Source organism: Hevea brasiliensis, chromosome 9 (genome assembly GCF_030052815.1).
Source record: "Hevea brasiliensis isolate MT/VB/25A 57/8 chromosome 9, ASM3005281v1, whole genome shotgun sequence".
In the NCBI taxonomy this organism is placed as follows: domain Eukaryota; kingdom Viridiplantae; phylum Streptophyta; class Magnoliopsida; order Malpighiales; family Euphorbiaceae; genus Hevea; species Hevea brasiliensis.
In genome coordinates this window covers 96295047-96322514 of record NC_079501.1, presented here as the reverse complement: position 1 = coordinate 96322514, position 27468 = coordinate 96295047, and the positions used below count along the sequence as shown (strand labels likewise).

The window sequence follows — 27468 nt, the reverse complement described above, 5'->3', positions numbered from 1 at the left end:
AGAAGGAAAGGAAAAAAATTGAAAACCAATGTAGAGAAGGAGAGACAGCTAACATATGTCAATAATGAGTAAATGGATAAATAATGCCATGGATAATATAGACTGATAAGATTAACATATACTCATTTTCAGAACCTTCCATTTTGGCCTATTAATACAGCTATAAACAGCATATTCTCATTGCAAAAAAAACCCTTATAAAAGAAATTAGATAAGAGTATTAGATAAAGAGTATTAAAAAAAAAAAAAAAAAAAAAAAAAAAAAAAAACCCTTCTATTTTGGCCTATTAATAGTCGGCTAGAGATGCAACAACATTTTGATCTAATACAAAAATGAATCTGGGCAAGAATCAAGATTAAGGTCAATTATGATCATGATGGCTAAAGAAGGAAAGGAAAAAAAATTGAAAACTCATGTAGAGAAGGAGGGACAGCCGACATATGCCAATAATAAAGAAATTGTTAAACAATGCCATGGATAATGTAGACTGATAAGATTGACAGATCGATACTCATTTATAGAACCTTCTATTTTGGCCTATAAATACAGTTGTAAATAGTATAATCTCACAAAAAAAAAATAGATTAGAGTATTAGAAACCCATAATCTCCGAAAGTTGAATGAGGATGAAAGCCTACAGTTCAATCTTAATGAAGCTTTTGGCAACCCTCTACCTATCTCTCCTTTGTGCATCACAAAATTTTGATTTCTTCTACTTTGTTCAACAGGTAAATTAATCAATTAATAGTTAAGCTTGATAATTGATTTGAGTTTTTTTTTTTTTAATTATTCATATTGTGATACAAAGCAAAGTTGCTGCTACCCAACCACTAGAAAACCTACTGCTGATTTTGGCATTCATGGACTTTGGCCTAATTGCAAGGATGGGAATTATCCACCAAGTTGTAGTTCTGGTAATCTTTTCAATCAAACTAAGGTAACTCCCTATTCTATTATTAGATTTTTTTTTTTCTTTAAACTTTATTGAGTGTATTGATTCACTATGATGAACACTATTAAAGTGCATCACTTTTTTGTTATAAAATTTTTACGTTTGGTTATTTTTTATATTTAATTTATTCACTTATTATAATCATTATGGCATTATAAGAGTCTATTTGATATTATTGTTTAAGCTCATACTGAGAAAAAAAAAACTTATCTAAAAAATTAATATTTATTAAGAATCTTTAATTAAGTTATATTTTGTATTGAGTAAAAAGGAGAGGAAAATGATAGGGGAAGAGAAAAAAAAAGGAAGACAATTCTCTTATTTTGTTGGAAGGAAAAATGAAGAAGGAGAAATTAAAATTGCATTTATTTTGTAAGAAGGAAAATATGAAAAGAAGAAAATTTATTTGAATTTGTATGGAAAGCTATTTTATTTTTTGCCCAAATTGAGCAGAAAATAGTGGAAAGCAGTACTAATTTTTTCTGTTTTCTCTCTATGCCCTTTTTTCCTCCAATAATCATTCTTTAATATAATTTTATTTATTCAATATAAATATAACTGTAAAAATGTAATACTTTTCTTTTCTTACTTTTCTTTTCTTACTTTTCTTTCTATCAAAACATGAAAAATCACTTCTTTTCCTTTTATTTTCTTTCCTTTCTATATGGATTTTACTTTCCATATAATCTCACTCACTTTTTCTTCCTTAAGTTTCCTATTTGCACAGAAATCAAAGTTGGTGAAGTAAAAGTGACAGGAATTATAAGGAAAATAAAATCCCTATCGAAATGAAAATTATTATTTTCTATATTTATAAGGAAAATCTTTTCCATAGGAAAAAGAAGGAAATGAAGTCATTTATTTATTTTCTATGTTTGTATGAAAAAAAAAAGTGAGAAGAAAAAATTATTATATTTTACAACTATGCCCATATTGAATAAATAAAATTATATTAAAAAATAACTATTTGAGGGAAAAAAAGGGTATAGAGGAACAATAAAAAAAATTAAAACTTTTTTCCACTATTTTTCGTTCAATTGGGATGGAAAATAAAATGACTTTTCATACAAATTCAAATAAATTTTTTTCTTTTCAATTTTCCTTACAAAATAGGACAGAATGGATTTTTAATTTTTCCTTCTTCCTTTTTCCTTCCAGCAAAATAAGAGAATTATCTTTTCTTTTTTTTTTCCTCCTCTATCATTTTCCTCTCCCTTTTACTCAATACAAAATATACCTTAGTAAAAGATTCTTAATAAATATTAATTTTTTAGATAGTGTTTTTCTCAATATAAGCTCAAATAATAATGTCAAATAAGCTCCTATAATAATCATTAAGTGAATAAATTAAATATAAAAAATAACAAAACATAAAAATTTTATAACAAAAAAGTGATGCACTGTAAATAGTTCATCATAATGAATCAATATACTCAATAAAGTTAAAAAATAAAAAATAAAAATTATGATAATAGAATAGGGATTTAAATTATTTTGATTGAAGGGATTACCAGAATCACAATTTGAAAGGTAATTCTCATCGTTGTAATCACAATATTTTATAAAATTATACTAAAATAAAATTAAAAATTAATTTGTAGGGAAAAAGGGCATTGAAGAAAAATAGGAAAAAAAAATTAATATTGCTTTTCACTTTGTTCCCCCAATTTTAGAATGTTTCAAAATGCTATTTAAGTATCTTCCACATAAAGACTTGCAAAATTTTTCTTTTTTTTTTTTTCCTTTCCTTTCTTACAAAACAAGGGAATTGAATTTTTATTTTTCCTTTTTTCGTTTTTTCTTCCAAAAAAATAAAGAATTTGACTTTTTTTTCCTTCTCTTACTGTTTTTCTCTCTCTTTTTCCAACTGCAAAACATTTTAATTATAACAATCTCAAAACAATAAGTTTTATAACAATCTCAAAACAATAAGATTTATGGTGTGTGACTATCCATGTGATAGTGTGAATGTATTTATCGTGTGAATTTATGTAGTTTGAATATCTTGAAAGCCTAAAATTTAATGTGATTCAAAGAGGAAAACAACTGAAGTTTAAAAAAAATTACAATTTGGTCCTTTGATTTTGACCGATATTATATCTTGCTTCCTATATTCCATATTCTTAGCTCTGCTCTCCTCTACACACACACACATGGTGTGTACAAGCCAACTTTCACAAAGGCTATACTACCAATTCAACCCAAGAAATTATTAACCAAAAACCACTTATTTAATATTTGTGTTTCTTGTGTCCATGACAAACTTAGATAGCACACTTTTAAGATCATTGCAGAAGAAAATTTTATTTCAGTGTGAGTAAATTGACTCAAGTAAAGAAGTGTGCTAAATTAGTAGGGAAAGAGGTGAGAAGGAATGACGTGGAGGGAAGTAGTATCACAGGATTTACAATTTTTGGATATCAAGATGGACTCATTGGCGGATCCATTCCTATAAAAGAGGATCAATTGATCCCTCGTTTTTCACCCTTATATATTTATATATTGGTTTAAATTAATACCTCATAAATTTAAGTTTTTAACATCTTTTTTTAATGGAAAACTTATTTTTATTAATAGGAAATCAATCAACCCCTATATTGAGCAAATTATTATGTGTTTATAGAGTATATGCACCATCACCCACAAAATGTGAATCTCATCTTCCTAAATTTAAAATTTAATTGCTTTTATATAAGTATTTAGTGTACTATTTTTTAGTATACTAAATATATCATATAATGTGTCTATATATTGACTCTGAAAAATTTTTTCCCTGAATTTGCCACTGGATGGATTTTTTTTTTTTTTTTTTTATCAGCAAACTGAGGGCAAGCACTTCCACCCATGTTCCCATCAGAAATTCATAGGAAACCCAATCGTCTCTATCTCACAGATTATTTATGATAAGATAATTTAGCTTGTCTGAGCATGTAAAAACTATCATCCTAACTACCCATTCCTCGCATTCCCAATTTGTTCCCTTGTCATTGTCAACAAGTCTGCTTTACCGGTTGTAGCTCCCTGCCTTCCATGTTTACCACACTCTTGAACAACTGAGCCAACTAATTTATGCTTTACTCTCTCTAAAGAAGCAGAAACCTCACCAAACAGTTGAGGCGCATAAAAGCCTCTACTGGGAGACAACCCACTAGGCCACCATCTTTTCTTCCATCCCTTTTTTTTTTCCATTTTTTTACATACTACATCCCAAAAGACTTTAGGATGCATAGACGAAACATAAAGAGGTCTTTCCATAGTTTCAGTCAGGTTGAGGCCCATTCAAAGTAATGACAGAGGAAACCTCTAGTGGCAGTCCAGTTGCCACAGCCAAAGAAAAAGCTCCCCTGCTTTGGCCCGGGCTTCCTAACCATTCCTTTGCTGTTCTTCACTGCACAGTAACAGAAAGTGTGATACTGTAAAACAGGACTATGCATTTCCTTCAGTTTGTAGGGTTGATCCAGTGCGAAGGACAGAGTATCAGGGGACGGCTTCCATGACAATGAACCATCAGTTGTCTGCCACATTGGTGTGTTTGTGATGGAGAATTTTTGATACCCCTGCGCATGAGGAGGGCAAGTAGGCGAGCAGTGTTTTTGGCATCATCCAGTCCACAGTGAGCACGGCCTTGCCATGCTAGGCCTGCCATCTTCACAGCCTCCTTTTGATTGCACCTAACACCACCAAATACCTCACGGACAGGAATTCTCAAATTGATCCACCGATTAAAAAAGGGGGCTTCCAGATCTTTTTAAATCGGCACTCAGATTCCAACATCACCCGGCAATCCCAGTTTGACAATGTAACCACAGCAAAGTTAGTGTTTTTTTATCCCCTTCTTCTCAGGCCATTTGTCATGCCTAAGGAGTGCCTTACTAAGTGTGACACCTCTGTCCACCTGGATTTGCTGGATACCAGTCAGATCCTTGCAGAAATCACTTAGGAGCTGATTGCAAGTTGGTCGCACATATGTCTGGAAACAAGCTTCGAGCTGGCCAGTTGCACTGCTCACAATGACAGATGGAAACTCGATTATCTCCTGTGGATGGGGATTTTTTTTTTCCTTGTAACAAGTAGCCTCAAAGTCTATGACTACAAAATACTGAAAATCTTGGAATTGGAACTCACTGGGGTAACCTTGGGAGAACATATTAAATGGGGCATACTGAAATCGAGTTTCCATAGGAAAAGGACAAAATTGTCCCTCATAGCAATTCATTTGGCACAGCTGAACCTTTTAGAGTCAGGGTAGAAGGTTGACCTTGAGCCAAAATCATGATGGTAGGTCGGTTTGCTGTGTAATTCACTAGGAAGTTCAAGAAATTCACTGCTTATTGAGTGAACTGGTTCCACAACATCCCCACCTGAGTGCACACTAATTTCTTCTTTGAGCTCTGGAAAGCCATCATTTGAATTCCCATAAGGGAATCCATTGGTCTGGAGGCATTTTAAGGATGCCTCAGAGCTCCGTTGAATAGTTTCTTTATTTTCAAGGGCCATCATGATCTTGCGATAAATAAAGATCCACCAGCGAGTACATGAGATCTTACTCTGATTTGCCTACCCAGTGTGATTTGGAGATGCCACTGGATCGACTCAGTGCACAATAGAGTTAAATGACGATAAAGATGAAAAAAAAAAATTATACAGCCAATTCCAATTAATTTAAAATTATTTCAATTAATTTTAAATTAAGACTGATTTTTTATATAATGCAAATAAGCTCACACAAAAATACATGGATAGAGATGCAACAACATTTTGATCTAATACAAAATGATTCTGGGTAGGGATCAAAATTAGGGTCAATTATGATCATGATGGCTAAAGAAGGAAAAAAAAAAAATTGAAAACCCATGTAGAGAAGGAGGGATAGCTGACTTTATGCCAATAATGAGGAAATGGATACCCAAACAATGCCATGGATAATATAGACTGATAAGATTGATAAGATACTCATTTTCACAACTTTCCATTTTGGCCTATAAATACAACTATAAACAGCATAATCTCACTGAAAAAAAAAAATCCTCATGAAAGAAATTAGATAAGAGTAATAGAAACCCATATATAATCTCTAAGGATGATATATAATCAGAATAAGGATGAAAGCCCACAGTTCAATCTTAATGAAGCTTTTGGTAGCCCTCTACCTATCTCTCCTTTGTGCTTCACAAGATTTTGATTTCTTCTACTTTGTTCAACAGGTAGATTATTAATAGTTCAGCTTCATAATTGATTTGCTTTTTTTCTTTTTAATTTTTTTTTAAGTGAAATGATTGTTTGTGATACAGTAGCCAAGTTCATACTGTGATACTAAGCAAAGTTGCTGCTACCAGCCATTGAAAAACCTGCTGCTGATTTTGGCATTCAGAGGCTTTGGCCTAATAATTACAAGGATGGGAATTACCCTTCAAATTGTGATTCGGGTAGTCCCTTCAATCAAAATAAGGTAATTATCAGATTTTTTTTTTTTTTAACTCTATTGAGTATAGTGACTCAGTATGATGACCAACAATATTACTGTGCATCACTTTCTTGTTGCAAAATTTTTATGTGTCGTTATTTTTTATATTTAATTTTTAAAATTATATTTTAGTTATTCACTTACTATAACCATTATAACATTATAAGAGTCTATTTGATTTTATTGTTTGAGCGAGAAAAACATTATCTGAAAAATTAATATTTATTAAGAATCTTTAATTAAGGTATGTTTTATAATGAGGAATATGTTTTGTAATGAGGAAAAGGGAGAGGAAAATAGTAGGGATAAGGGAAAAAGACAATTTCCTTATTTTGTTGAAAGGAAAAAGGAAGAATGAAAAATTAAAAGTCTAATTTGCAACATTTTGTAAGCAGAAAAATATGCAAGGAGAAAAAAATTATGAGAATTGTGTGGAAAACCATTTTATTTTCTGCCCAAATTGAGCAGAAAATAGTGAAAAATAGTGTTAATTTTTCTATTTTTCCTCTATGCCCTTTTTTCCTCCAATAGTTATCTTTAATCTAATTTTATTTATTTACTGTGGGCATAATTATAAAAATATAATAATTTTCTCTTCTTACTTTTCTTTCCATACAAACAAGGAAAATAAATAAATAACTTCCTTTCCTTCTTTTCCCTATGGAAAAGATTTTCCTTACAAACATGGAAAACAATAATTTTCCTTTCTACAGGCATTTTATTGTCCTTATAATTTCAATCACTTTTACTTTCCTAGCATTCATTTCTGTGCAGATAGGAAAGTTAAGGAAGGAAAAGTGAGTGGGATTATATGAAAAGTAAAATTCATATAGAAAGTAAAAGGAAATGAGGTGATTTTTCACGTTTTGGTGGAAAGAAAAGTGATGAAAGAAAATTATTATATTTTTACTATTATGCTCGTATTAAATAAATAAAATTATATTACAGTTCACCATGCTGAATAGTATGATATAATTTTGTAGTTAAATAGTATGATAGATTATTTATAAAATAATTTAATAGTTAAATAATTTTTTTATTCAATATAGTTATCTATAACAAAATTTATTAGTAAAATAATAATTTATTCTCACATCAAATCTATTTTGCTCTATATATTTGAAAAAATATTTCAACTAGCATACTTTCAATTTGAAAATTAAGATTAAAATAAAATATTCTATAAAATTAAAATTTAAAATAAAATAAAATTAAAAATTAATTTGGAGGGAAAAAAGGCATACAGGAAAAATTAAAAATTAATATTGCTTTCCACTTTGTTCCGCCAATTATAAAATGGTTTAAAATGTTCTTAAAGCCATTTTATTTTTCACTCAAATTGAGCAGAAAATACTGAAAAACAGTGTTAATTTTTTCTGTTGTCACTCTATGCCTTTTTTTTTTTTCCTTTGATAGTTATTTTTTAATATAATTTTATTTATTCAGTATAGACATAATTGTAAAAATATAATAATTTTCTTTTCTTATGAAAAATAAATAAATAACGTGAAAAATAATAATCTACCTTTCCATGTGAATTTTATTTTCCTTATAATTCCAATTACTTTTTCTTTCTAACTTTCATTTCTATGTAGATAGGAAAGTTAATAAATGAAAAGTAGGTGGAATTATAAGGAAAGTAAAATTCCTATAGAGAAGAAAATTATTTTTTTTTTTTATAATTTGTTTTCATAGAAAAAGAAAAAGAAATAAAGTGGTTTGTATATTTTTCATATTTTCATGGAAGTAAATGTGATGAAAGGAAATTATTATATTTTTACTATTATGCTCATATTGAATAAATAAAATTATATTAAAAATGGCTATGTTGAATAGTATTAAATAATTTTATAGTTAAATACTATGATAGATTATTTATAATATAACTGTACATTAAATAATTTTATATTCGATATAGTGATCTATAACAAAAATATACTAGTAAAATAATAATTTATTCTCACAACAAATCTATTTTGCTATATATATTTGAATAAATATTTCAATTATGCATACTTTCAATTTTAAATTTAAAATTAAAATAAAATATTTTATAAAATTAAAATTTAAATAAAATAAAATTAAAAATTAATTTAAAGGGAAAAAGACATAGAGAAAAAATAGAAAAAATTAATATTAGTTTCCACACTATTCTGCCCAATTATAAAATGTTTCAATATGCTCCTTAAGCATTTTCCACACAAATCCTCTCAATATTTTTTTTTCCAATTCCTTCTTATAAAAAAGGGGAGTTGAATTTTTATTTTTTCCTTTTTTTTCCAACAAAATAAAGAAATTAGCCTCTTTTTTTTCCTTCTCTTATAATTTTTTTTTTCTATCTTTTCCTAACTGTAAAACATTTTAATCACAAGAATCTTAAAACAGTAAATTACTTTTTTAATAATATTTAAAATAGTATTATTTTATAAAAGTGATTTTAGATCAACTTTTTAACCACAATCCCAAATAGAGTCAAGCATAATTTCAGCCATTTCTATCAGCCTAAGGTGGTCACTGTCTAATTCTAGTTTCAAGACCAAGGGGACAGGAGTCGAATTGATGGGTTCAAAATTTCGATCATGGTTTTTTTTTTCCAGTCTGATTTTGATTAAATTTGGTGATAACTATTTCTTTAAAAAAAGGAAATTTTAATTTTAGTTTGAAAGTGAACTTATCAATTTCAGTCCAATTCCAATTTGATTTCAATTCAATTCAAATTAAGTTAATATAATTTTAATCATTTTTAATTTTAAATTAAATTAATTCAATCTTAATTTAATTTCAATTCAGAGCTGAACTTCCACCGCCCACCTGAAAAGAAGTTATGTTGTTTGTTAAAAGGGAAAAAAGAATAAGCTTTTTGGTTTGTTTCTTCTTCTTTATTGTTTCATTAGGTAGTCATTCTACGTCAAATTAGTCCTTCACCAACAAAGTTATTTTGTTTCGTCCCTTTATTTTTTTTCCACATATATGAGAAAGAATCAGGCCCGATTTTGAATCGAACCTCTTTAAACCAGATTGCAACTGAATCAGAATCGAACTAATTTAAACCAGACCACAGCTGAATTAATATCGGTCAAACTTGTCTTCGACTCAAAAAAATTAAAACAAACTGAAATTAAACTGGAATCAAACAAGACAATTTCAAGCTAAATCACCTTTTTTATTTATAAAATAAAAAATAAAATTTAGACCGTTAGATTTGAACCATAACCTGACCGGAGCCTTGAGGATTCAGGGCCGATTTGAACTAGAACCAAAACAGATGGCCGGGCCTATTCACATATCATTTTTCGTAAGAAAACAAATTCATGCACCAGCCCTAATTACAATTTTACATCTCATAAAACCTTAGTTTTTTACTTTATTTATTATTATTTTTTTATAATTGGTTCCAATTGAAACTTGAAAGTGGCAATGGAGTGGCCTTTTGGTCACATGAATGGGATAAGCATGGCACATGCTCTTATTCAGTTCTTGACCAACATGGCTACTTCAAGGCAGCTCTTGGCTTGAAGAAGCAGGTAAATTAATCTCCTCCAGCCTCTTAAGAATGCAGGTGAATCCTGATATATGTCAATTTATATAAATTGTTTGTTCTTATATGAGAAAAAGCATAACAGGTGCTCTCTCTGTCCCATTTCAAGTGATGTTTGTAACAATTTATTTTTATCCCACTCTATTTGCTTTTTTGAAAAAATTAACACAGTATTTTTTTTTTTCCAAATTTACCTTTTTCTATTGTTATTCATTATGCATTTATCTGTTCGTTATCACCTTTCTCTATCTTAATTAAATACAAGGATAGTTTAGTCAATTATTAGTATTTTTTTATAAAAATGAAATTATTCAATTATTTCCTTAATTTTTATTCAAAAACCTTAAAAAAAACACTTAAAATGAGATGAAGTATTAAATTAAATACTTGCTATGAGATTCATGCAATGTTGATTAAGATGTGCATATATTTAAAATACTAATTACTCCCTTGATCCATTTTTATCAATCGCATTTGGGTTTTTTTTTTTTGAAAATTATCCGTTGCATTTAGAAAAACTAAGGAGTATCAATTATTTTTTTCCAATTTTACCCTTGTGTCTACTAAATAAAATAAATATTTATGCAATGAGTAATTAGGTGAGATAAAGAATAATTTAATCAATCACTAGTATGTTTTTATAAAATGAAATTATCCAATAATTTTCTTAATCACCGTATAAAACCAAATGCGACAAATAAAAATGGATGGAAGTAGTATGTAGATTCTGCACAAATCCATAGCAAATATTTAATTTAAAGGTTGTTGAAGTCATTCTAATATAATAATTATCATTTAATAGTAAATTAAAAAGTAATGTAACAGGAATGAGCCAAATGGGGGAACATATAGCTTGACTAGCATCAAGAGTGCAATACAAGCAGCAATAGGCTATGCTCCATAGATAGAGTGCAATTCTGATGAATCAGGCAACAACCAGCTTTACCAAATTTACTTATGTATGGACACTTCTGGATCAAACCTCATTGAATGTTTCCAAGAGAAAAAAATGCCTCACAAATTGAGTTCCCTACCTTTCAGAACATCATCACTAATTCTCAGTTTATTACAGTCCTTTATTTGTATCTCAAGCTATTGGGAATCAATGAAAGAATATGAAATGAAAAGGTAATATATAAATGGTTATATTATAATATTAAATTAGCTAATCATTTTAATATGTAAAGTAATTCAATTATTTATAAAAGTTCATATTAAAATGAACTTGCAAAGACTCTCTAAATTTAACACAGGAGAGTTGCGATCCCATATTGAAAGAATATGAAATGAAAGGGCAAATCAATTATTTATATTAAAATGAATTAAAGTGATATTTATAAAAAGATCTAATTTTTCTACGTAAAAGCAGACATAAAGAATAATTATGATCATTAAATAATATGGAATCTGACTTAGGTTTGGATAAATTTTAACAAAGATCTTTGAATTTAAATGGTTATAACATTACAGTCCTTCAACTTTAAAATGTAACATAAAACCCCATAAACTTTCAAATTTTACACAGTAAAATCCCTCTGACTTTCAATTATTAATTTTCCAGTTAGAAACTGTGTAAATAGCTCCCACATGGTGTTTTGTCAATATTTCTCTTTCTTATCTTATGCAAAGTATAAAATTATTCTCTCTATACATGAAAATTTATTCTATCTATAGAGAAGAGAATGATTCAATTTACACATGGTTTGAGAAAGAAAAGTGAAATACTAACTAAGCTCTAAGCTGAAACTATCCAGGTCAACGTCTAACTGAAAAATGAATAATTAGAGGTTAAAGGAATTTTACTGTATAAAATATGAAAGTTGATGGGGTTTTATGTTACATTTTTAAGTTGAGGGACTGTAATATTATAACTAAATAAGTTCATGGACGATTGTTAAAATTTATCCGACTTAGGTTAGTTAAAACTTATCAATCAACTTTAGCTAGCTTCTTAACTTTGAAACTGAACTAGTGGTTAACCTATTCAATTGTATGGTCCAATTTTAGTTCTTATTAATTCAATTTATAAATTATTGATTTTACCTCAGCTGTATCTTATACATCAAAAGGCATAAATATTTATACTCGTGGTGCTAAGGTGTATATATAGAAGATAAATGTGGATATAATTCACTGACTTGGAAAAAAAAAAAAAAAAAGCTTTAGGCTTGTTCGATAATATTAATTATTCTAATACTTGTTAGCTATTTCAATAGTTATAAACTATTTTACTAACTGTTAGCTATTTATATAGTGATTTAAAGGATAAATTTTTATAATATCCTGAACTTATCTAGTTGTAACATTACTGTCCCTCAACTTAAAAAGGTAACATAAAACCCCATCAACTTTCAAATTTTACACAGTAAAATCCCTCTAACCTCCAATTATCAATTTTTCAGTTAGACACTGACCTAGACAATTCTATCATGGAGCTTAGTCAATATTTCTCTTTTCTCTCTCAAGCCATGTGTAAATTGAATCCTTTTTCTCTCTATAGACAGTGTAATTTTTCATGCGTAAAGAGAATAATTTTACACTTTGCATAAGAGAGGAGAAATAAATATTAACTAAGTGTCATGCGGGAGCTATTTACATCAGTTTTTAACTGAAAAATCAGTAATTGAAAGTCAGAGGGATTTTACTATACAAAATTTGAAAATTTAGGGAGTTTTATATTACATTTTAAAGTTAAAAAACTGTAATATTATAACTATATAAGTTCAGAGACAGTTGTTAAAATTTATCCGTGATTTAAAGTAAATGTGTTTGGTAAAAATAGTTATTAGATTAGTTGTTAAGTGTCAAAATAATAGTATCATCTTGTTGACTCTAATCAAAATGCTCTATAAACCTCTAAAAGTTTAAAGGAGTAATTTTTCATAAATTACTCTTTTAATATTTAAACACTAGTATAAACACTATGCCATCAAACTGTATGAATAAGAGAGGTAGTGTTTTAATTATAGTCAAAACATTAAACACTATCTTAAAACTATTGCCGAATAGGGTCTTTATCAGTTATAAGAACCACAATTGTAACAACTTGTGGATTGGTGTACGTCGAGCAGACATCGATTTTAATTAATAATTTATTAAATTTGTAACACCCTTAATTTTTAAATTAATTATTTTATGAGTAAATATTAATATTTTATTTTATTTAAATTTTGGAAAAAATTTTGAAATTTTTTTGATTTTAGAAATCGGGTTCGATTTTCCAAAAATGTTAAACTTTGATGATTTTTAAAAATTAATTTAAAGAACACGTGACAAAACTAAAAATATATTTAGACTCTATAATTTTTTTTGAGTTTTTTGAAATTTTTTCAGAATTTTTAGGCCTCATTTTTTGTCTCAGGACAGAGTAAAAATTTAATTTTGGATATCCTGAATCGAACTAGTCCCTTTCTTCTTTTTTTTCTTCTCCCTTCTCTCTCCCCGACAGTCCCTCTTTCCTCACCCGTTTCTCTCTCCTCCCTCTCCCTCTGCGCCGGCCACCGCCTCCCCCTCCCCCTCCCCGTGTCACCGCCGACCTTCCCCACCCCTTCCCCGCCACTGGAAAACTGCACGCACACACCGCTTCATCTTCTAGGACTAATTCGGGCCGATTCGACTATCGATTGGATTGGGTCTTATCCCAAAACTCATCTACACCTCGAGAGCTTTTCATAGACACCAAGAACACCAAAATCCATCGAGCAGTTTGTTCAATTTTTGTCCGAAAAGTTTTAGCCCATTTCGATTTTTAAGCTAGATTCCTCGTAAACCGTGAACCCCACGAAAAATCTGAGAGTACCGGAGTGCTCCCCTCGGCGAGAGCTTCACAGCAATACCCATTTCGAATTTTTCTGATATTATTTTTCGGTGGGTCCCATGAAATTTTGCAGTGTTTTTCCAAGCACTAAATGAGCTTAATAAATTTCGTAAAAATTATATACTAACCCCCATGTTGTGGACTTCATGTAGGTACTTTCAATTCATAGAAATTCAACAGTTGCTCGGGTCTGCAATTTTAAGCCAGGCAGACAGGCTACTGAAAAAGTTTCATAATTGGGTCAAAATTATAGGCTACCCACCTTTTCAGACGTTCCGGACACGTCCCCAAGGTCAGAATTGGCATAGGTAAACCCAAACATTACTTTTTCTTAATTATCTAGTGCTTGATTATGATTAAAAATCTATAAAATATTTGTGATAGGTTAAAAAAATTATAATTCCTTTTGCATTAGCTTAATAATATTGGTAAGGACCACAGGGCAAAATTTTAAAATTTTTAGAGCTCATTTGGGTAGTTTTTGCAAAAGGAGTAATTGTAGGGACTAAATTATAATTTTTTAAATTATGGCTGTTAACTGTTTGGATGGGCCTAGGAGGGGCCATGTGATGTGATTGAATTGTGGATGTGTGACTTGTGGATATAGAAGTGTATTTTGAACCCTTTTGCAAGTTGGGTAAGTCCTAGATATAGGGGAAACTCTGCCAGATTTTCGACACGACTTAGGGCGTCCTTGATCCTTTTTAAACTTATATTGATTCAAATATATTAAACAATTACAATAAAATTATCAGGTAAGCCAGGACAACCTTCCTTCTCCACCCAACAGTCGCAGTGACCTCGGTTCAAGTCTGTGAGTAAAATATTAATTTTAATTATAATTTCAATATTATTATATGTTCAGGCATGCCCATGCATTACTTATAAATATGTATCTATGTCGTTAAACACTAGGCACATTTTATATTGCATTCTTAATTGATGAAGTGCCATGGATATTGTTTATGTAATTTGGAGCAATGTGCATGCATTGGCTTGGGTGTAGTGTGTAGTACTGGATATGAATAGGACGGGTAGATGCAACTTGAGAGACACTCGCTTGGATCCGATCCTTTATGGATAAGTCAGGGTAGGCATGGCTCGAGATGATCACCCTGGCCCCCGCATTTGGTTATCAAGCGAAAGGCCAGCTTGAGAGACACTCACTGGCAGAGATTGGATTAAGAGAGCTGTGTAGGGGATCAGCTCCCATATATGTACTGTTTGAACATTATTGGGTGTGTGAGTGCTTAAAATTGCCTTTTGCTGTTATGATGTGATGTGTATAAAAATTTTGATGGCGTTGCATTCCACTCCTTAGGATGCATTAGCTCTAGGTAGCTATAGAAATTGTAGTTAAAATTGGTATTTTACTCTCTGAGTCGAATGCTCACTCCTGTTCACCTTATTTTTCCAGGCTACAGGAGGATTACTTATTGTGACTAACTTGCTCCTCTTCTTCGCATGTCAATTAGTAATATCTAATGTATTCTATACAATTTAGCCAAAATTTTAGACTCCGAATGTGTTAGGAGTATTTTAATCAATTTGGGACTGTAATATATTATGTTAAATTTGTAAGAACATTAAATGCATGTATGTGTGAGTGTGATTAGATTGGATGAGGGAGCTGAGCTCTTATTTGATTTATGACATGATGAGTATGTGGAGGGTGAGCTGAGCTCCCCAAATTGTTATATATTGTGTTTACAAGTCAGGCGAGTCAAAAACTCCTCGTTGTATGGTCCATATTATGGCCGGACTCTGTCCTATTGAATTCTTGAATTGGGCTTAAAATGGGCCTTAGGATTAGGATAAGGAATAGTTAGGCTTACTGCTATAACAAGCACGCAAATCTAAGGTACACACACAAATCGCACAATCACACAGTATTGAAAAGAGAAGAAAAATAACACAGGATTAAAAGTGGTTCAACCGTAAGGTCTATGTCCATGGGCAAGAGAAGAGAAAAAGCTTCCACTATGATGAAAAAAGCAAGATACAATCAATCAGAACTCTCAAACCCTAACCCCACTATTTTTCCCGAATATCTCACAACTCTACCGCAAAGGGTAGAATATTACAATATTATCGGCTCGTGCCCTCCGCTACCACCACTGATCTCATTTTTTATCCCAATCAGGTCGCAGCGCGAAACTTTTGAGTCGGGTCACAATTCGGGCCCATAAAAACATATCCAAAAATTCAAAGCCACAAAAAATAACAATTCTTTCCCTTGGCTTGAATTCTCTCAATCATCAACAAAATAATCACAAAAACACTCTATCTTGCCATATGCCCTCGCAAGGGCACGACTGAGCACTACAAATACCAACCAAGTCTAGGCAATGCCTAAACTTGCTGACTGAGACTCCCTTAGTCATCATATCTGCTGGATTATTATGTGTAGAGACTTTCTACAAAATTACAGTTCCCTGAGATACAATGTCCCGAATGAAGTGATATCTGACATCAATGTGCTTAGTTCACTTATAGTACATTTGATTCTTTATGAGATGTATTGTACTCTAGCTATCACAAAACACTGTTGCCTTGTTCTGTTTCAACCCAAGATCACCCACCAAACCTTATAACCATAAAACTTCCTTTACTGCCTCTACTAAGGCCATATATTCTGCCTCTATGGTAGACAAAGCAACTGTAGCTTGCAATGTTACCTTCCAACTGATAGCACTTCCAGAAAGAGTAAACAAATAACCTGTCAAAGATCTCCTCTTGTCTAAATCCCCAGCAAAATCTGAATCCACATAGCCAACAATTGAATCACTCATCTTGGCCCTGTCAAATGTCAAACCAACATCTGTAGTACCCTTCAAATACCTCAAAATCCATTTCACTGCCTGCCAACGCTCTTTCCCAGTACACGCCATGTACTTACTCACAAAACTAACTGCATGTGAAATGTCGCCTCGGTGTATACCATAACATACATGATGCTTCCAACAAGACTCGAATAGGGAACACCGACATGTGCTCCATCTCCTTATCTGCTTTGGGTGACATGTCTGCAGACATTTGAAATGGGCAAAGAAACGGAATACCACAAGCTTACCATTATTCATATTGAAACGCTTAAGTACTTTCTCAACATAGGCCTATTGAGACAAAAAAAGAGTCCCAACACTTCTATCCTTGGTAATTTCCATTCCCAATATCTTCTTTGCAGCACCCAAATCTTTCATCTCAAACTCATCACTCAACTGCTTTTTCAGAATGTTAATTTGTGACATGCTTTAAGTAGTAATAAGCATGTCATCCATATACAACAGCAAATAAATAAAAGAATCATCTGAAAGCTTCTTGTGATGCACACAACTGTCATATGAACTACGATTAAAGCCTTTACAAACCATGAATGTATCAAATCTTTTGTGCCACTGCCTACGAGAATGTTTCAGACCATATAAAGATTTCTTAAGTAAGCAAACACGATTTTCCATACCTGGAATGAGAAATCCCTCAGGCTGACTCGTAGGAATTTGCTCCTCCAACTTACCATGCAAAAATGTTGTCTTCACATCTAGTTGCTCAAGCTCTAGATCATGAAGAGCAACTATAGCAAGTAAAACCCTGATAGAACTGTGCTTTACAACTGGAGAAAATACTTCATTAAAGTCAATCCCCTCCCTCTGAGTAAAGCTTTTTGCTACCAATCGCGTCTTATATCAAGGTGTTTTAACCCCTGGAGTGCCTTCCTTTTTCTTGAACACCCATTTGCAACCTACCACTTTTTGTCCCTTAAGCAATGTTACAAGCTCCCAAGTCTGATTCTTGTGAAGAGATTCAATTTCTTCACTCATAGCACCGACCCACTGATCTGCATCTAAACAAGAAATAGCTTCTCTATAATTGCTAGGTTCATGCACATCAACTGTCTCAGCAACTGACAAGGCAAACACAACCAGATCTGCATATGCATATCTCTGTGGTGGTCTAATCTATCTTCTCTCTCTACTAGTTGCAATGCTAAATGGTTCCTATTGCTGTTGCTCAGGTGAATCCTCTTATTGATCAGGATCTTGCACCTCATCCTTTTAATCACTGGACTAAACTACTGAAGTATTAATATCAAGCTCCACCTGTTCTCTGACACTATGATTTGATTCTACTATTGACTTCTCCCTCTGACTATTTAATAAAGCAGACTCATTAAATGTCACATCCCTGCTGATAATTAATCTTGGAGACTTTGGATCATTGCACCACAACCTGTAGCCTTTCACTCTAGATGTATATCCTAGAAATATGCATTTTCTTGCCCTTGGCTGAAGCTTACCATCTCTCACATGAGCATAAGTAGGGCAACCAAATACTCTCAATTGAGAGTAATCAGCAGGTGAACCAAAATAATTCTCAAAATGAGTTTTGCACTCAATAACTGTAGATAGAGATTTATTAATTAAGAAACAGGCTGTATTAATTGCTTCAGCCCAGAAATCCTTTCCCAATCCTGAATGTGAGAGCATGCTTCGTACTTTATCACAAAGTGTTCTGTTCATGCATTCTGCAATACCATTCTATTGTGGTGTCAATGTATAAGTGCGATGTATCACTATACCTTCATTTTTGCAGAATGCATCGAACTCATGATTGCAAAATTCCAACTCGTTATTAGTTCAAGACGCTTGATCTTCTTTTCTATCTGCTTCTCAATCATCGACTTCCACTTTACAAAAGTTGAAAATGACTCATCTTTTGTTTTCAAAAAATACACCCATACCATCCAAGAGCAATCATCAATCAAAGTCATGAAGTACTTGGCACCACTCTTTGAAGGGATTCTATTAGGACCCTATAGATCTGAGTGGATATAATCCACCATTCCTCTGGCCTTGAGTACTGCCTTTTTGTCGAACTTCACCCTAGTCTGTTTGCCAAACATACAGTGTTCAAAAAAGTCCATAGATTCTATTTTCTGCCTGTCCAATAAATTCCGCTTGCTTAACATAGATAATCCTCTTTCACTCATATGACCAAGACGCATATGTCACAATTGAGTCTGATTTTGATTATTGCTTCCGGATGCTACTGCAGCTTCCCCTGAAACTGTACTACCCTGAAGAAAATATAATCCTGAAACCAAACTGCTCTTCATGAGTAACATAGAGCCCTTGCACACTTTGAGAACTCCATTCTCTGCATGGTATCTGAATCCATGAGAGTCAAGTGTCCCAAGAGAAATCAGGTTCCTCTTTAGTCCTGGAACATGCCAAAACTCTATAGTTCTGACAACGCCATCAAATATCCTCAATCTGATGTTACCAATTCCTTCAACAGATAATGCACGATCATTGCCTAGGAACACCTTGCCACTCATCTGTTTGTAAGTGACAAACTAGTTTTTGTGTGGACACATGTTATAAGTAGCACCAGTATCAAGAATCTAGGAATTTTGTCCATGATCTGAACTCACGGATAAAATTTCTCCAGCACCGTCATCACCATCAGAATCAATAAAACTATCAACCACATTCGCAGAACTTTCTGGTTGCTTTTCCTTTTTATTTTTCAACTTGGGACAGTCTCTCCTATAGTGATTTTGCTCTCCGCACTCAAAACAATTGGCCTTTTTCATTTTTGACTTAGATCTAGCCTTAGATTTCTTCCTGCTAGAAGAATCCTCCCTTGAATGTGTTCTTCCCCTGCTCACCAAACCTTCCCCCTCAAATCTTTTTCTATTATCTGGAAATTTCTTTTTCAACTCCTTCGATTTTAGAGAATTATTAACATCGTTTAGTGAAATATTGTCTTTCCCATACAACAAAGTATCAATAAAAGTTTCATGGGAGGGTGGCAAAGAACATAACACAATAAGGGTCTGATCCTCACTATCAATCTCAATATCAATATTCTTAAGATCCATAATGATTGAATTGAATTCATCCAGATGTTCTTTAATGGGCGTACATTCGCTTATTCTCAGATTGTGAAGTCTTTTCTTTAGATACAGGCGGTTGGTCAGTGATTTCGCAAAGTATAACTCCTTTAATTTCTTCCATACCGCAGATGCTGAGCTTTCACTAGCAATCTCGTATAGGACATTATCAGTTACGCTCATGAAAATCGCACTCAAGGCTCTCTGCTTTAGATCAACCTTCTCCGCCTCTTTCATACCTTCTGGAAAGTTATCCTCGATTGCCTTCCATAGACCTTGTAGGATCAAAGAAGATTTAATTTTAATCTTCCACAGACTGAAACTTTATCCACCATCAAACTTCTCCATCTCATACTTCGTTGAAGATGACGCCATCTGTAAACACTAGGTTTTGCGCACAAAGCGCTGATACCAGTTTGTTATAACAAGCACGCAAATCTAAGGCACACACACAAATTGCATAATCATATAGTATTAAAAAGAGAAGAAGAATAACACAAGATTTAATGTGGTTCAACCGTAAGGTCTACGTCCACGAGTAAGACAAGAGAAAAAGGTTTCCCTATGATGAAAAGAGCAAGATACAATCAATCAGAACTTTAAACCCTAACCCCAGTGTGTTTCCCGAATATCTCACAACTCTACCGTAAAGGGTAGAATATTACAATATTTATACTGGTCCATACCGCTGGGGCATTGTCCTTGCACCCCCAAGGAGATCAGTGGTGGGCTTCGAGCCCGGGCCTATCAGCCCATGCCCTCCACTACCACCACAGATCTCACTTTTTATTCCAATCGGGTCGTAATGCGAAACTTTCTGGTTGAGTCACAATTCGGACCCATGAAAACATATCCAAAATTTCAAAACCACAAAAAATAATACTTACTACGGGCCTCGAGGACTTTAGGCTGGCCCAGATCCTAGTGTCAGTCTAGCCCAAAAATTGGGTCATGACAAAATTAAATTAATAAAATCAAAAATGTGATATATATATATATATATATATATATATATATATATATATATATATATATATATATATATAAAGCATAATTCAAGATATAGTAAACTATTAAGTTTTGGGAGTTTTTCCCCCTATTAATTAGCTTTGATTTTATTATGGAGTACTCGTAAATTCATAATTTTATTATGGAAAAACTTGATAATTTTATTAAAATGTATATATATATATAAATACATATTATTAATTTAACACTATAATTATATAATAAAAAATATTTTTATAAAAAATAATTTTTATATAAAATAATTTTTAAATATAAATTATTTTTTTCGAAACAAACAAAGTTTAAGTAAAACTTATTGCTTATACCTTTTCATTCTTCATGACTAAAAAAATTATATTTTTTCTTTTTTATGAGATAAGCTGTATTACATAAATATATATAAAAACCTTTTCCCTTCTCATTTTTTTATCATTTCTTTTCTCCCCTCGTTTCCTCCTTTAAATTTCTCATTGGTTAAATTTTTTTTTATTTTTTTAATAAACTCATAAATCAGTATTCGATTGAAATAAATTTAATATTATTTTTTTAAATTTATATTCATTTTAATGTTTAAATATAAATAATTATTTTCTATTAATGGCGGCTAATAATATAATTTATTCTTTAATTAAAATATGTTAGTTTGAACTCTTTTATAGGCCGCAGACCACTTTCCAAAAGAGCATTATTATAAAAAGCTTTTATTATTATAAAAAAAAAAAGTGATCATTTAAAAAAATTTTCTCCCCAACTCAAATCACTTATAAAGATTTCAATTATTTGTTTTTATATTTTTCTTATAAAAAAATTATACCGCAATTAAATTATTATATTTATTAATAAATTACTTTTTATAATTTGCCTATTAACATATATAAAGGAGAACGAGTTAAAAAAAAAAAAAAAACCACTTGGTTCCATCTCCAAGGCGGAAATATTTATAGTATCAAGCAACTAGAAAAAGCCACGTGGTCTACAAAATCGAGACAAGAACTATGAATTCATGCATATGCGGCTCTTTGTCATTGGGTGATCTTCAGACAGACACTGATTCATCTAAAAGAGGAAGGACATAACATAGATTTTCTTCAACGGACTTTGCTACTGTTGAACTGAAGAACAACTTCAAAAAAGCACCGACTTTACTTAGATCCAGTTCACTTTCTCCCTCTCTTCGAAATCCATCTCTCTCATGATCTCTCCTCCGCCATTGTTTCTCTTCTGATTTGATTCATCCAACCGGCCAGGTAATTGTTTCACACTTTTCCCTTCTCTAATTACTTGCTTCTACCACTTCAATTGCTTATATATGCTGTTCTTTCCCTTTAAATTTTTTTTGTTCACTGTTAAATTCGCAATTGATTGATTAAGTCTGGATTCGGTGCACTGTGCTCGGATCTGTTTCATGGACTTTCTTTTTGTTTTTTTTTTGCTTTAGATTTTCTCTTCTGTTCTTTTTCTTTTACCTTTGATTTATGTAGAAGTGAATTCTGGGTTGATTATTTAGCAGAGCTGTACTATAATGAAACAGAAGTGAACAGTTTGGAGCATACTTTCTTTTTAGAAGTGTGGTTGTGATTTTGTTTAGAAGTTGACTTTGCCATATTAATTATCTTTATTGATCTAACTCCTGTCCTCTTAAATTATTGATGTATGCGTTTACCATTAGATGTCTCTAGATAATGCAGTCGTCATCACAGAATTTTATATAGTTTTTGTGCTCGTTTAGTCACAGATGGAAAACACTACAGCCACTGAAAGAGGAGATGAACTGCTCCCTCTAATTTGAACCATTAACAATGGGCTAGGTGAGGCATTGACTGACTAGACTTGTTTGTTTGTTTCAATTTTTTTGAGTAGAATGTGCCTGCAAAAAAATAAATTTTGATAATATTTCCCCCCTAGAGGAACTTTAATTTTAAGTGATGGGCAATTTGGATTTTTATTTGGGAAGAGAACTGATTGATGCTTTTTAGAAATGATTCAGGATCCCATGCTCCCTTGTCCTGAACTCAATATAGCTTTTTCATGTTTTCTGAGGAAACTCAAGTCAGATTTATTCAATATTAAAGAAGCCTTGATTTATAGTTCTGTGTTTAAGAAATAATTTCTGTGAGTTCCTTGCTGTATTTTTTTTTAATATATAAAAATTATCTTTCTGGTTGTGTTCCATTGTTCTTGTGCTGTGTAGCATGTGGACAGTATCCATATCCATCATTTTTTTTCTGTTAGCTTATTTTAAAGTTTTGGGTTAGATGCTTTTGTTTCATGCATCATTGACTAAACCACAATCTTACTTGTTCTTTAGCTATAGACGTGCAGTGTTTTAGAGTATTATACTTGTTAATGGACTGATGATTTTTAATATTTATTTTTGTTTTTTATTGGAAAATTTTTATGCTTGTTAATGGATTGATGAATTTGAAATATTGATTCAGCTTGATATTCTTGTGAAACTTTTCATGAAGAAGTATGCAGTGGAGTTGCCATTGAGTCACAGAGAAATTGAGCTGCAACAGGAGCATGTACTTTCAGAGCTTGATAGTTGGCTTAGTCAGATAGCTGGCTGATAATAAGAGGATCTGATCCTTCTACATTTTCAAGGCTGATAATAAGAGGATCTGATCCTTCTACATTTTCATCTCCATTATATTTATCATCTTTCTGAAGACGTCAACTATTTTTGTTAGATATAGTTGGCTCAATCAGATAGCTAGCTTTAAAAAATCTTCTTAAGAGATTTGTTCACTGTTCGCATAATAATTTCAGGCTGGAGGGCCTGATTCCTTAAAGCTCAATCAGAATGTATATGATAATCCTATATTTTAATGCATCTTTATAATCAACAGAATGAAGAGATGGTCTGGTGGTGTTCTTATTGCATCCTTGTTTATGCTGCTTATCCTACGATATGGTCTCATGAAAAATTCTATTGGAGAAAGTTATTTGATGAATGCTTTCTCCAATGCAACTAATCCTCTTGAATGGGTGCAAGCTACGCTTCCACCAGCATATAAAAATACAGAGAATTCTACTCAAGTGATTTCTACTGATGCCATAGTATTCAGTTTGTTTGCTCAGAGGAATATTTCCAATGAAGAACAAGAATCTTTGCACACATGGAATCTACTGAAACACTTGATTGATCAAGCTCAAGCTTTACCCAATGGAGTGGAGGCTATCAAGGAAGCTGGGAGTGCATGGAATAGCCTTATGGCTTCAATCGAAGAGGAAAGACATGGTTATACAAATGAAAGTTTAATTAGGAAAGCAAAAGAGAAACAATGTCCTCATTTTCTTAACAAAGTGAATGCCACAGTGCTTGAGAGTAGTGGTTTTAAGTTGCGGCTTCCTTGTGGCCTGACTCAGGGTTCATCCATAACAATTATAGGCATTCCAAATGGTCTTCTTGGCAATTTTCGGATCGACTTAACAGGGGAAGCACTTCCTGGGGAGCCTGATCCACCCATCATTTTACATTACAATGTTAGGCTTTATGGTGATAAGATAACTGAGGATCCAGTTATAGTTCAAAACACCTGGACTGTAGCTCATGATTGGGGTGAGGAGGAGCGTTGCCCATCTCCTAATCCTGAAAAGAATAAGAAAGGTAGAGATACATACCTCATTTTTGTTGTTTTTGATGAAACACATGTTTACTGTATACACTTGTTGCTCTAGTTATCTACATATATTTGTAGTATATGCTCTTAGTTTTGTTTTGTATCTTTTTAAAATGGATGTTACGTCTAACCCATTGCTAGCAATTCGAATAGGTTTTCCAAGCTCAATGTATGTGTTTGTTCTTCTCTATTTGAAGTCCAATATCCATTAGACTTATAATTAGTGATACATATCTGTGGCTTGTCTCTTTTTTCTTTTCCTTATATTTTTTAGAACTTTGTCTGCTTCTGTGAGCTTATTTTCTATTTTCATTGTTCTCTCTGATAAGCAGTGATTACCATAATTGTTTTATATGCCAGTGGATGAGTTGGATCAATGTAACAAGGTAGTGGGTAGAAATGATACTCTGGTGACTGGCACACATTCAGAAGGTTCAAAGAGGTCTTCAATGGTTCAGGAGGGATCTAAAAGAAGAATATTCTTTCCCTTCAAGCAAGGTCATTTATCTGTTGCAACAATTAGAGTAGGATCAGAGGGAATCCAGATGACAGTTGATGGAAAGCACATAACATCTTTTGCATATCGTGAAGTAAGTCTTTACTTTCTTGTTTGTAAACTTTTTATAATTTAATGGGTATAAGTCAGTTTCTCTGAATTTATTTCTCTCTTGGTTTCTTGTCCATTCAGACCTTGGAACCATGGCTGGTTAGTGAAGTTAGGATATCTGGAGACTTGAACCTAATTTCTGTCGTGGCTAGTGGTTTGCCTACATCGGAGGATTCAGAACATACAATTGATCTAGCAGCACTCAAATCGGCTCCTCTCTCTACCAAAAAATTTCCTCATCTCTTTATTGGTGTTTTCTCCACAGCTAACAACTTTAAACGCAGGATGGCTGTTCGAAAAACTTGGATGCAGTATGCTGCAGTTCGGTCAGGAACTGTAGCAGTGCGCTTTTTTGTTGGTTTGGTGAGCTTTTGCAAGTAAATCCCTTCTATTTTTTGTTCAGAAATTATTATGGTGCTGATGTTTTCTGGCCATATTTAGAAGAAAGGAAAGCTATCCTAATTGAAGTAGTGTCGTGGTGAAACCACAATCTAATTGATTTGGACATGAAAGGCATCATTCTGTTATGGGTGGGTCCTAAGTTTTATCATCTTGTTATGGGTGGGTCCTATGTTTCTTTTTGTAAGCCACATATGATGGAGGTCTCAGCTTGTGTATTTGGTATTCTTGAGCAACCAGCCACAAGTTGAAGGTGTAAAAAGTCAGTGTAGTCATGCAGGCCCGTTTTCTGGTCACTTACAATTTTGAGGTGTATTGCAGCATAAAAATCAGTTAGTTAATGAGGAACTTTGGAATGAAGCACGAACATATGGAGACATACAGATTATGCCTTTTGTTGACTATTACAACCTCATCACATGGAAAACTTTAGCCATCTGCATCTTTGGGGTAAAGTCTTCTCTTTTATTTAGACATACTGCAGATGGCTGAATCATCTTACTGACCTCATCTCTTAAACAGACACAGGTTGCATCAGCAAATTATGTCATGAAGACAGATGATGATGCATTTGTTCGAGTAGATGAGGTGCTAGATTCTTTAAAGAGGATCAAAGTGAGAAATGGCTTGCTTTATGGACTCATCAACTCAGACTCCCACCCTCATCGGAGTCCCGATAGCAAATGGTATATTAGCCTTGAGGTAATTCTCTGGTCTTGATTTTTTTAAAAAAAAAATTAAAAAAAAAAGAGGAAAAACACTTTAGGCTTGAAGGCTCACATATCTTTGATGTCTTTCAATGGATGTCACAAATAAAAGACATACTTAATAGGTTATTCATGAGAGAATTCAACGAGCAAGACTTCTACAAATGGCCAAAATGCACTTGGCAATTGTTTGCTGATTCCACAAATGCAGACATCATACACAGATACACGTCGTAAACAATCAGTCCAAACCACTTTGCTCAAAATGATTAATCCAATTTATTTCTAGTAGTTGGCATGGGTATATAAACCTTTTAACAGTCTGATGTCCCATAGATGTGGCATATGACAATAAGTTATTTAGGCAAGTTGGAACTGGTTTAAGGTTGGTTTTAATTGCTAATATAAAGAGTTGCATGCTAATTACCTGCTTTCTATGTTGCCCTTGATTTTCTGAATATAACAAGTAATTTTTCTATTCCTTATCACTTACTCTTTCCCTTCATTGTCTTTACTGAAAAAGGAATGGCCTGAAGAGAGATACCCCCCTTGGGCACATGGTCCTGGCTATGTGGTGTCCCGAGACATAGCAAAGGAAGTTTACAGGAGACATAAAGAAGGTCATTTGAAGGTATAATACTCAATGTACATATTTTCCTCTCCACTTGTTAAGTCTTTGCAATCAAAATCTAGCAGGAGTCTTCTGTTAAAATATAAACTGCTACTCTACTACCAAACAAAATGCAGATGGGCCCTAAATTCTCCGTTTGACAATTTTGATGATATACACTGCAGATTTTTAAGCTAGAAGATGTGGCAATGGGCATCTGGATAAACCAGATGAAAAAGGATGGTTTAAAAGTTAGGTATGAGAACAATGAAAGGATCTATAATGAAGGGTGCAAGGATGGTTATCTTGTTGCCCACTACCAAGGTCCGAGTGAGATGCTTTGTCTATGGCAGAAACTTCAAGAAGGAAATGGTGCTAGATGTTGTGGTGATCGATAAGCATACATAACTATATCGTTCAGGTTAGAGTTTCATGCCTCAGTAAAACCTCATGCTTAAAGAGACTAATCTTCTTAACCAGTTTTTGAGATTTTCCTGACCAGAATTGAGCATATGCATGGAGAGAGGGAATAGTAGCCGAGCTTTTTAGTCACTATAGTTTGTGTCACCAATGTATAATTATGGTTTACGAGCAAGGTCATCACATCTCAATGACTTCCTTGGATGTGCTGGGTAGTAGTAGATGGTGCATTGCATTGTATAGAATTTTATCTAATGATAGGCTATGATGGGATCAATTTTACCCTTGCCACTCAACATGCGATTTGTTCTATCATTTCATCCCTTTAGTAATTTCTGCTTGTTATCCAATCTTGTTTCTTCTGACTCTATGCATAAAGGAACATGATTGATGGATGTATAAATTTTGCTTCTTGATGTTAGCAGG

The 27468-nt window shown here is 32.5% G+C and overlaps 1 protein-coding gene and 1 pseudogene across 5 annotated transcripts; both read left to right on the top strand.

Moving 5' to 3' along the window:
• Positions 1-627: 627 nt before the first annotated feature.
• Positions 628-11074, top strand: LOC131182978 (extracellular ribonuclease LE-like; annotated as a pseudogene).
• Positions 11075-21691: 10617 nt separating this feature from the next.
• On the top strand, positions 21692-27392 carry LOC110650148 (beta-1,3-galactosyltransferase GALT1). Of its 5 annotated transcripts, none has more exons than XM_058154045.1 (9): positions 21692-21923; positions 22406-22484; positions 23145-24286; positions 24660-24889; positions 24988-25269; positions 25627-25755; positions 25828-26007; positions 26536-26643; positions 26808-27392. In XM_058154045.1, the coding sequence occupies exons 3-9, from the start codon at positions 23527-23529 to the stop codon at positions 27018-27020; spliced, it is 1902 nt and encodes a 633-aa protein (XP_058010028.1). In that variant the 5' UTR covers positions 21692-21923; positions 22406-22484; positions 23145-23526; the 3' UTR covers positions 27021-27392. The 5 variants fall into 5 exon arrangements, with proteins under 5 accessions (XP_058010028.1, XP_058010027.1, XP_058010030.1 ...); XM_058154044.1 differs by having other exon boundaries at positions 23115-24286; XM_058154047.1 differs by lacking the exon at positions 22406-22484 and having other exon boundaries at positions 23148-24286.
• The last annotated feature ends 76 nt before the right edge of the window (positions 27393-27468 follow it).

Coding starts and splice junctions, on each gene's coding strand:
- LOC110650148 (XM_058154047.1), top strand. CDS start 23,527: ATGAAGAGATGGTCTGGTGGTGTTCTTATTGCATCCTTGTTTATGCTG. Junction 25,270..25,626: donor TGCGCTTTTTTGTTGGTTTG/GTGAGCTTTTGC, acceptor GGTGTATTGCAG/CATAAAAATCAGTTAGTTAA. Junction 25,756..25,827: donor TAGCCATCTGCATCTTTGGG/GTAAAGTCTTCT, acceptor TCTCTTAAACAG/ACACAGGTTGCATCAGCAAA.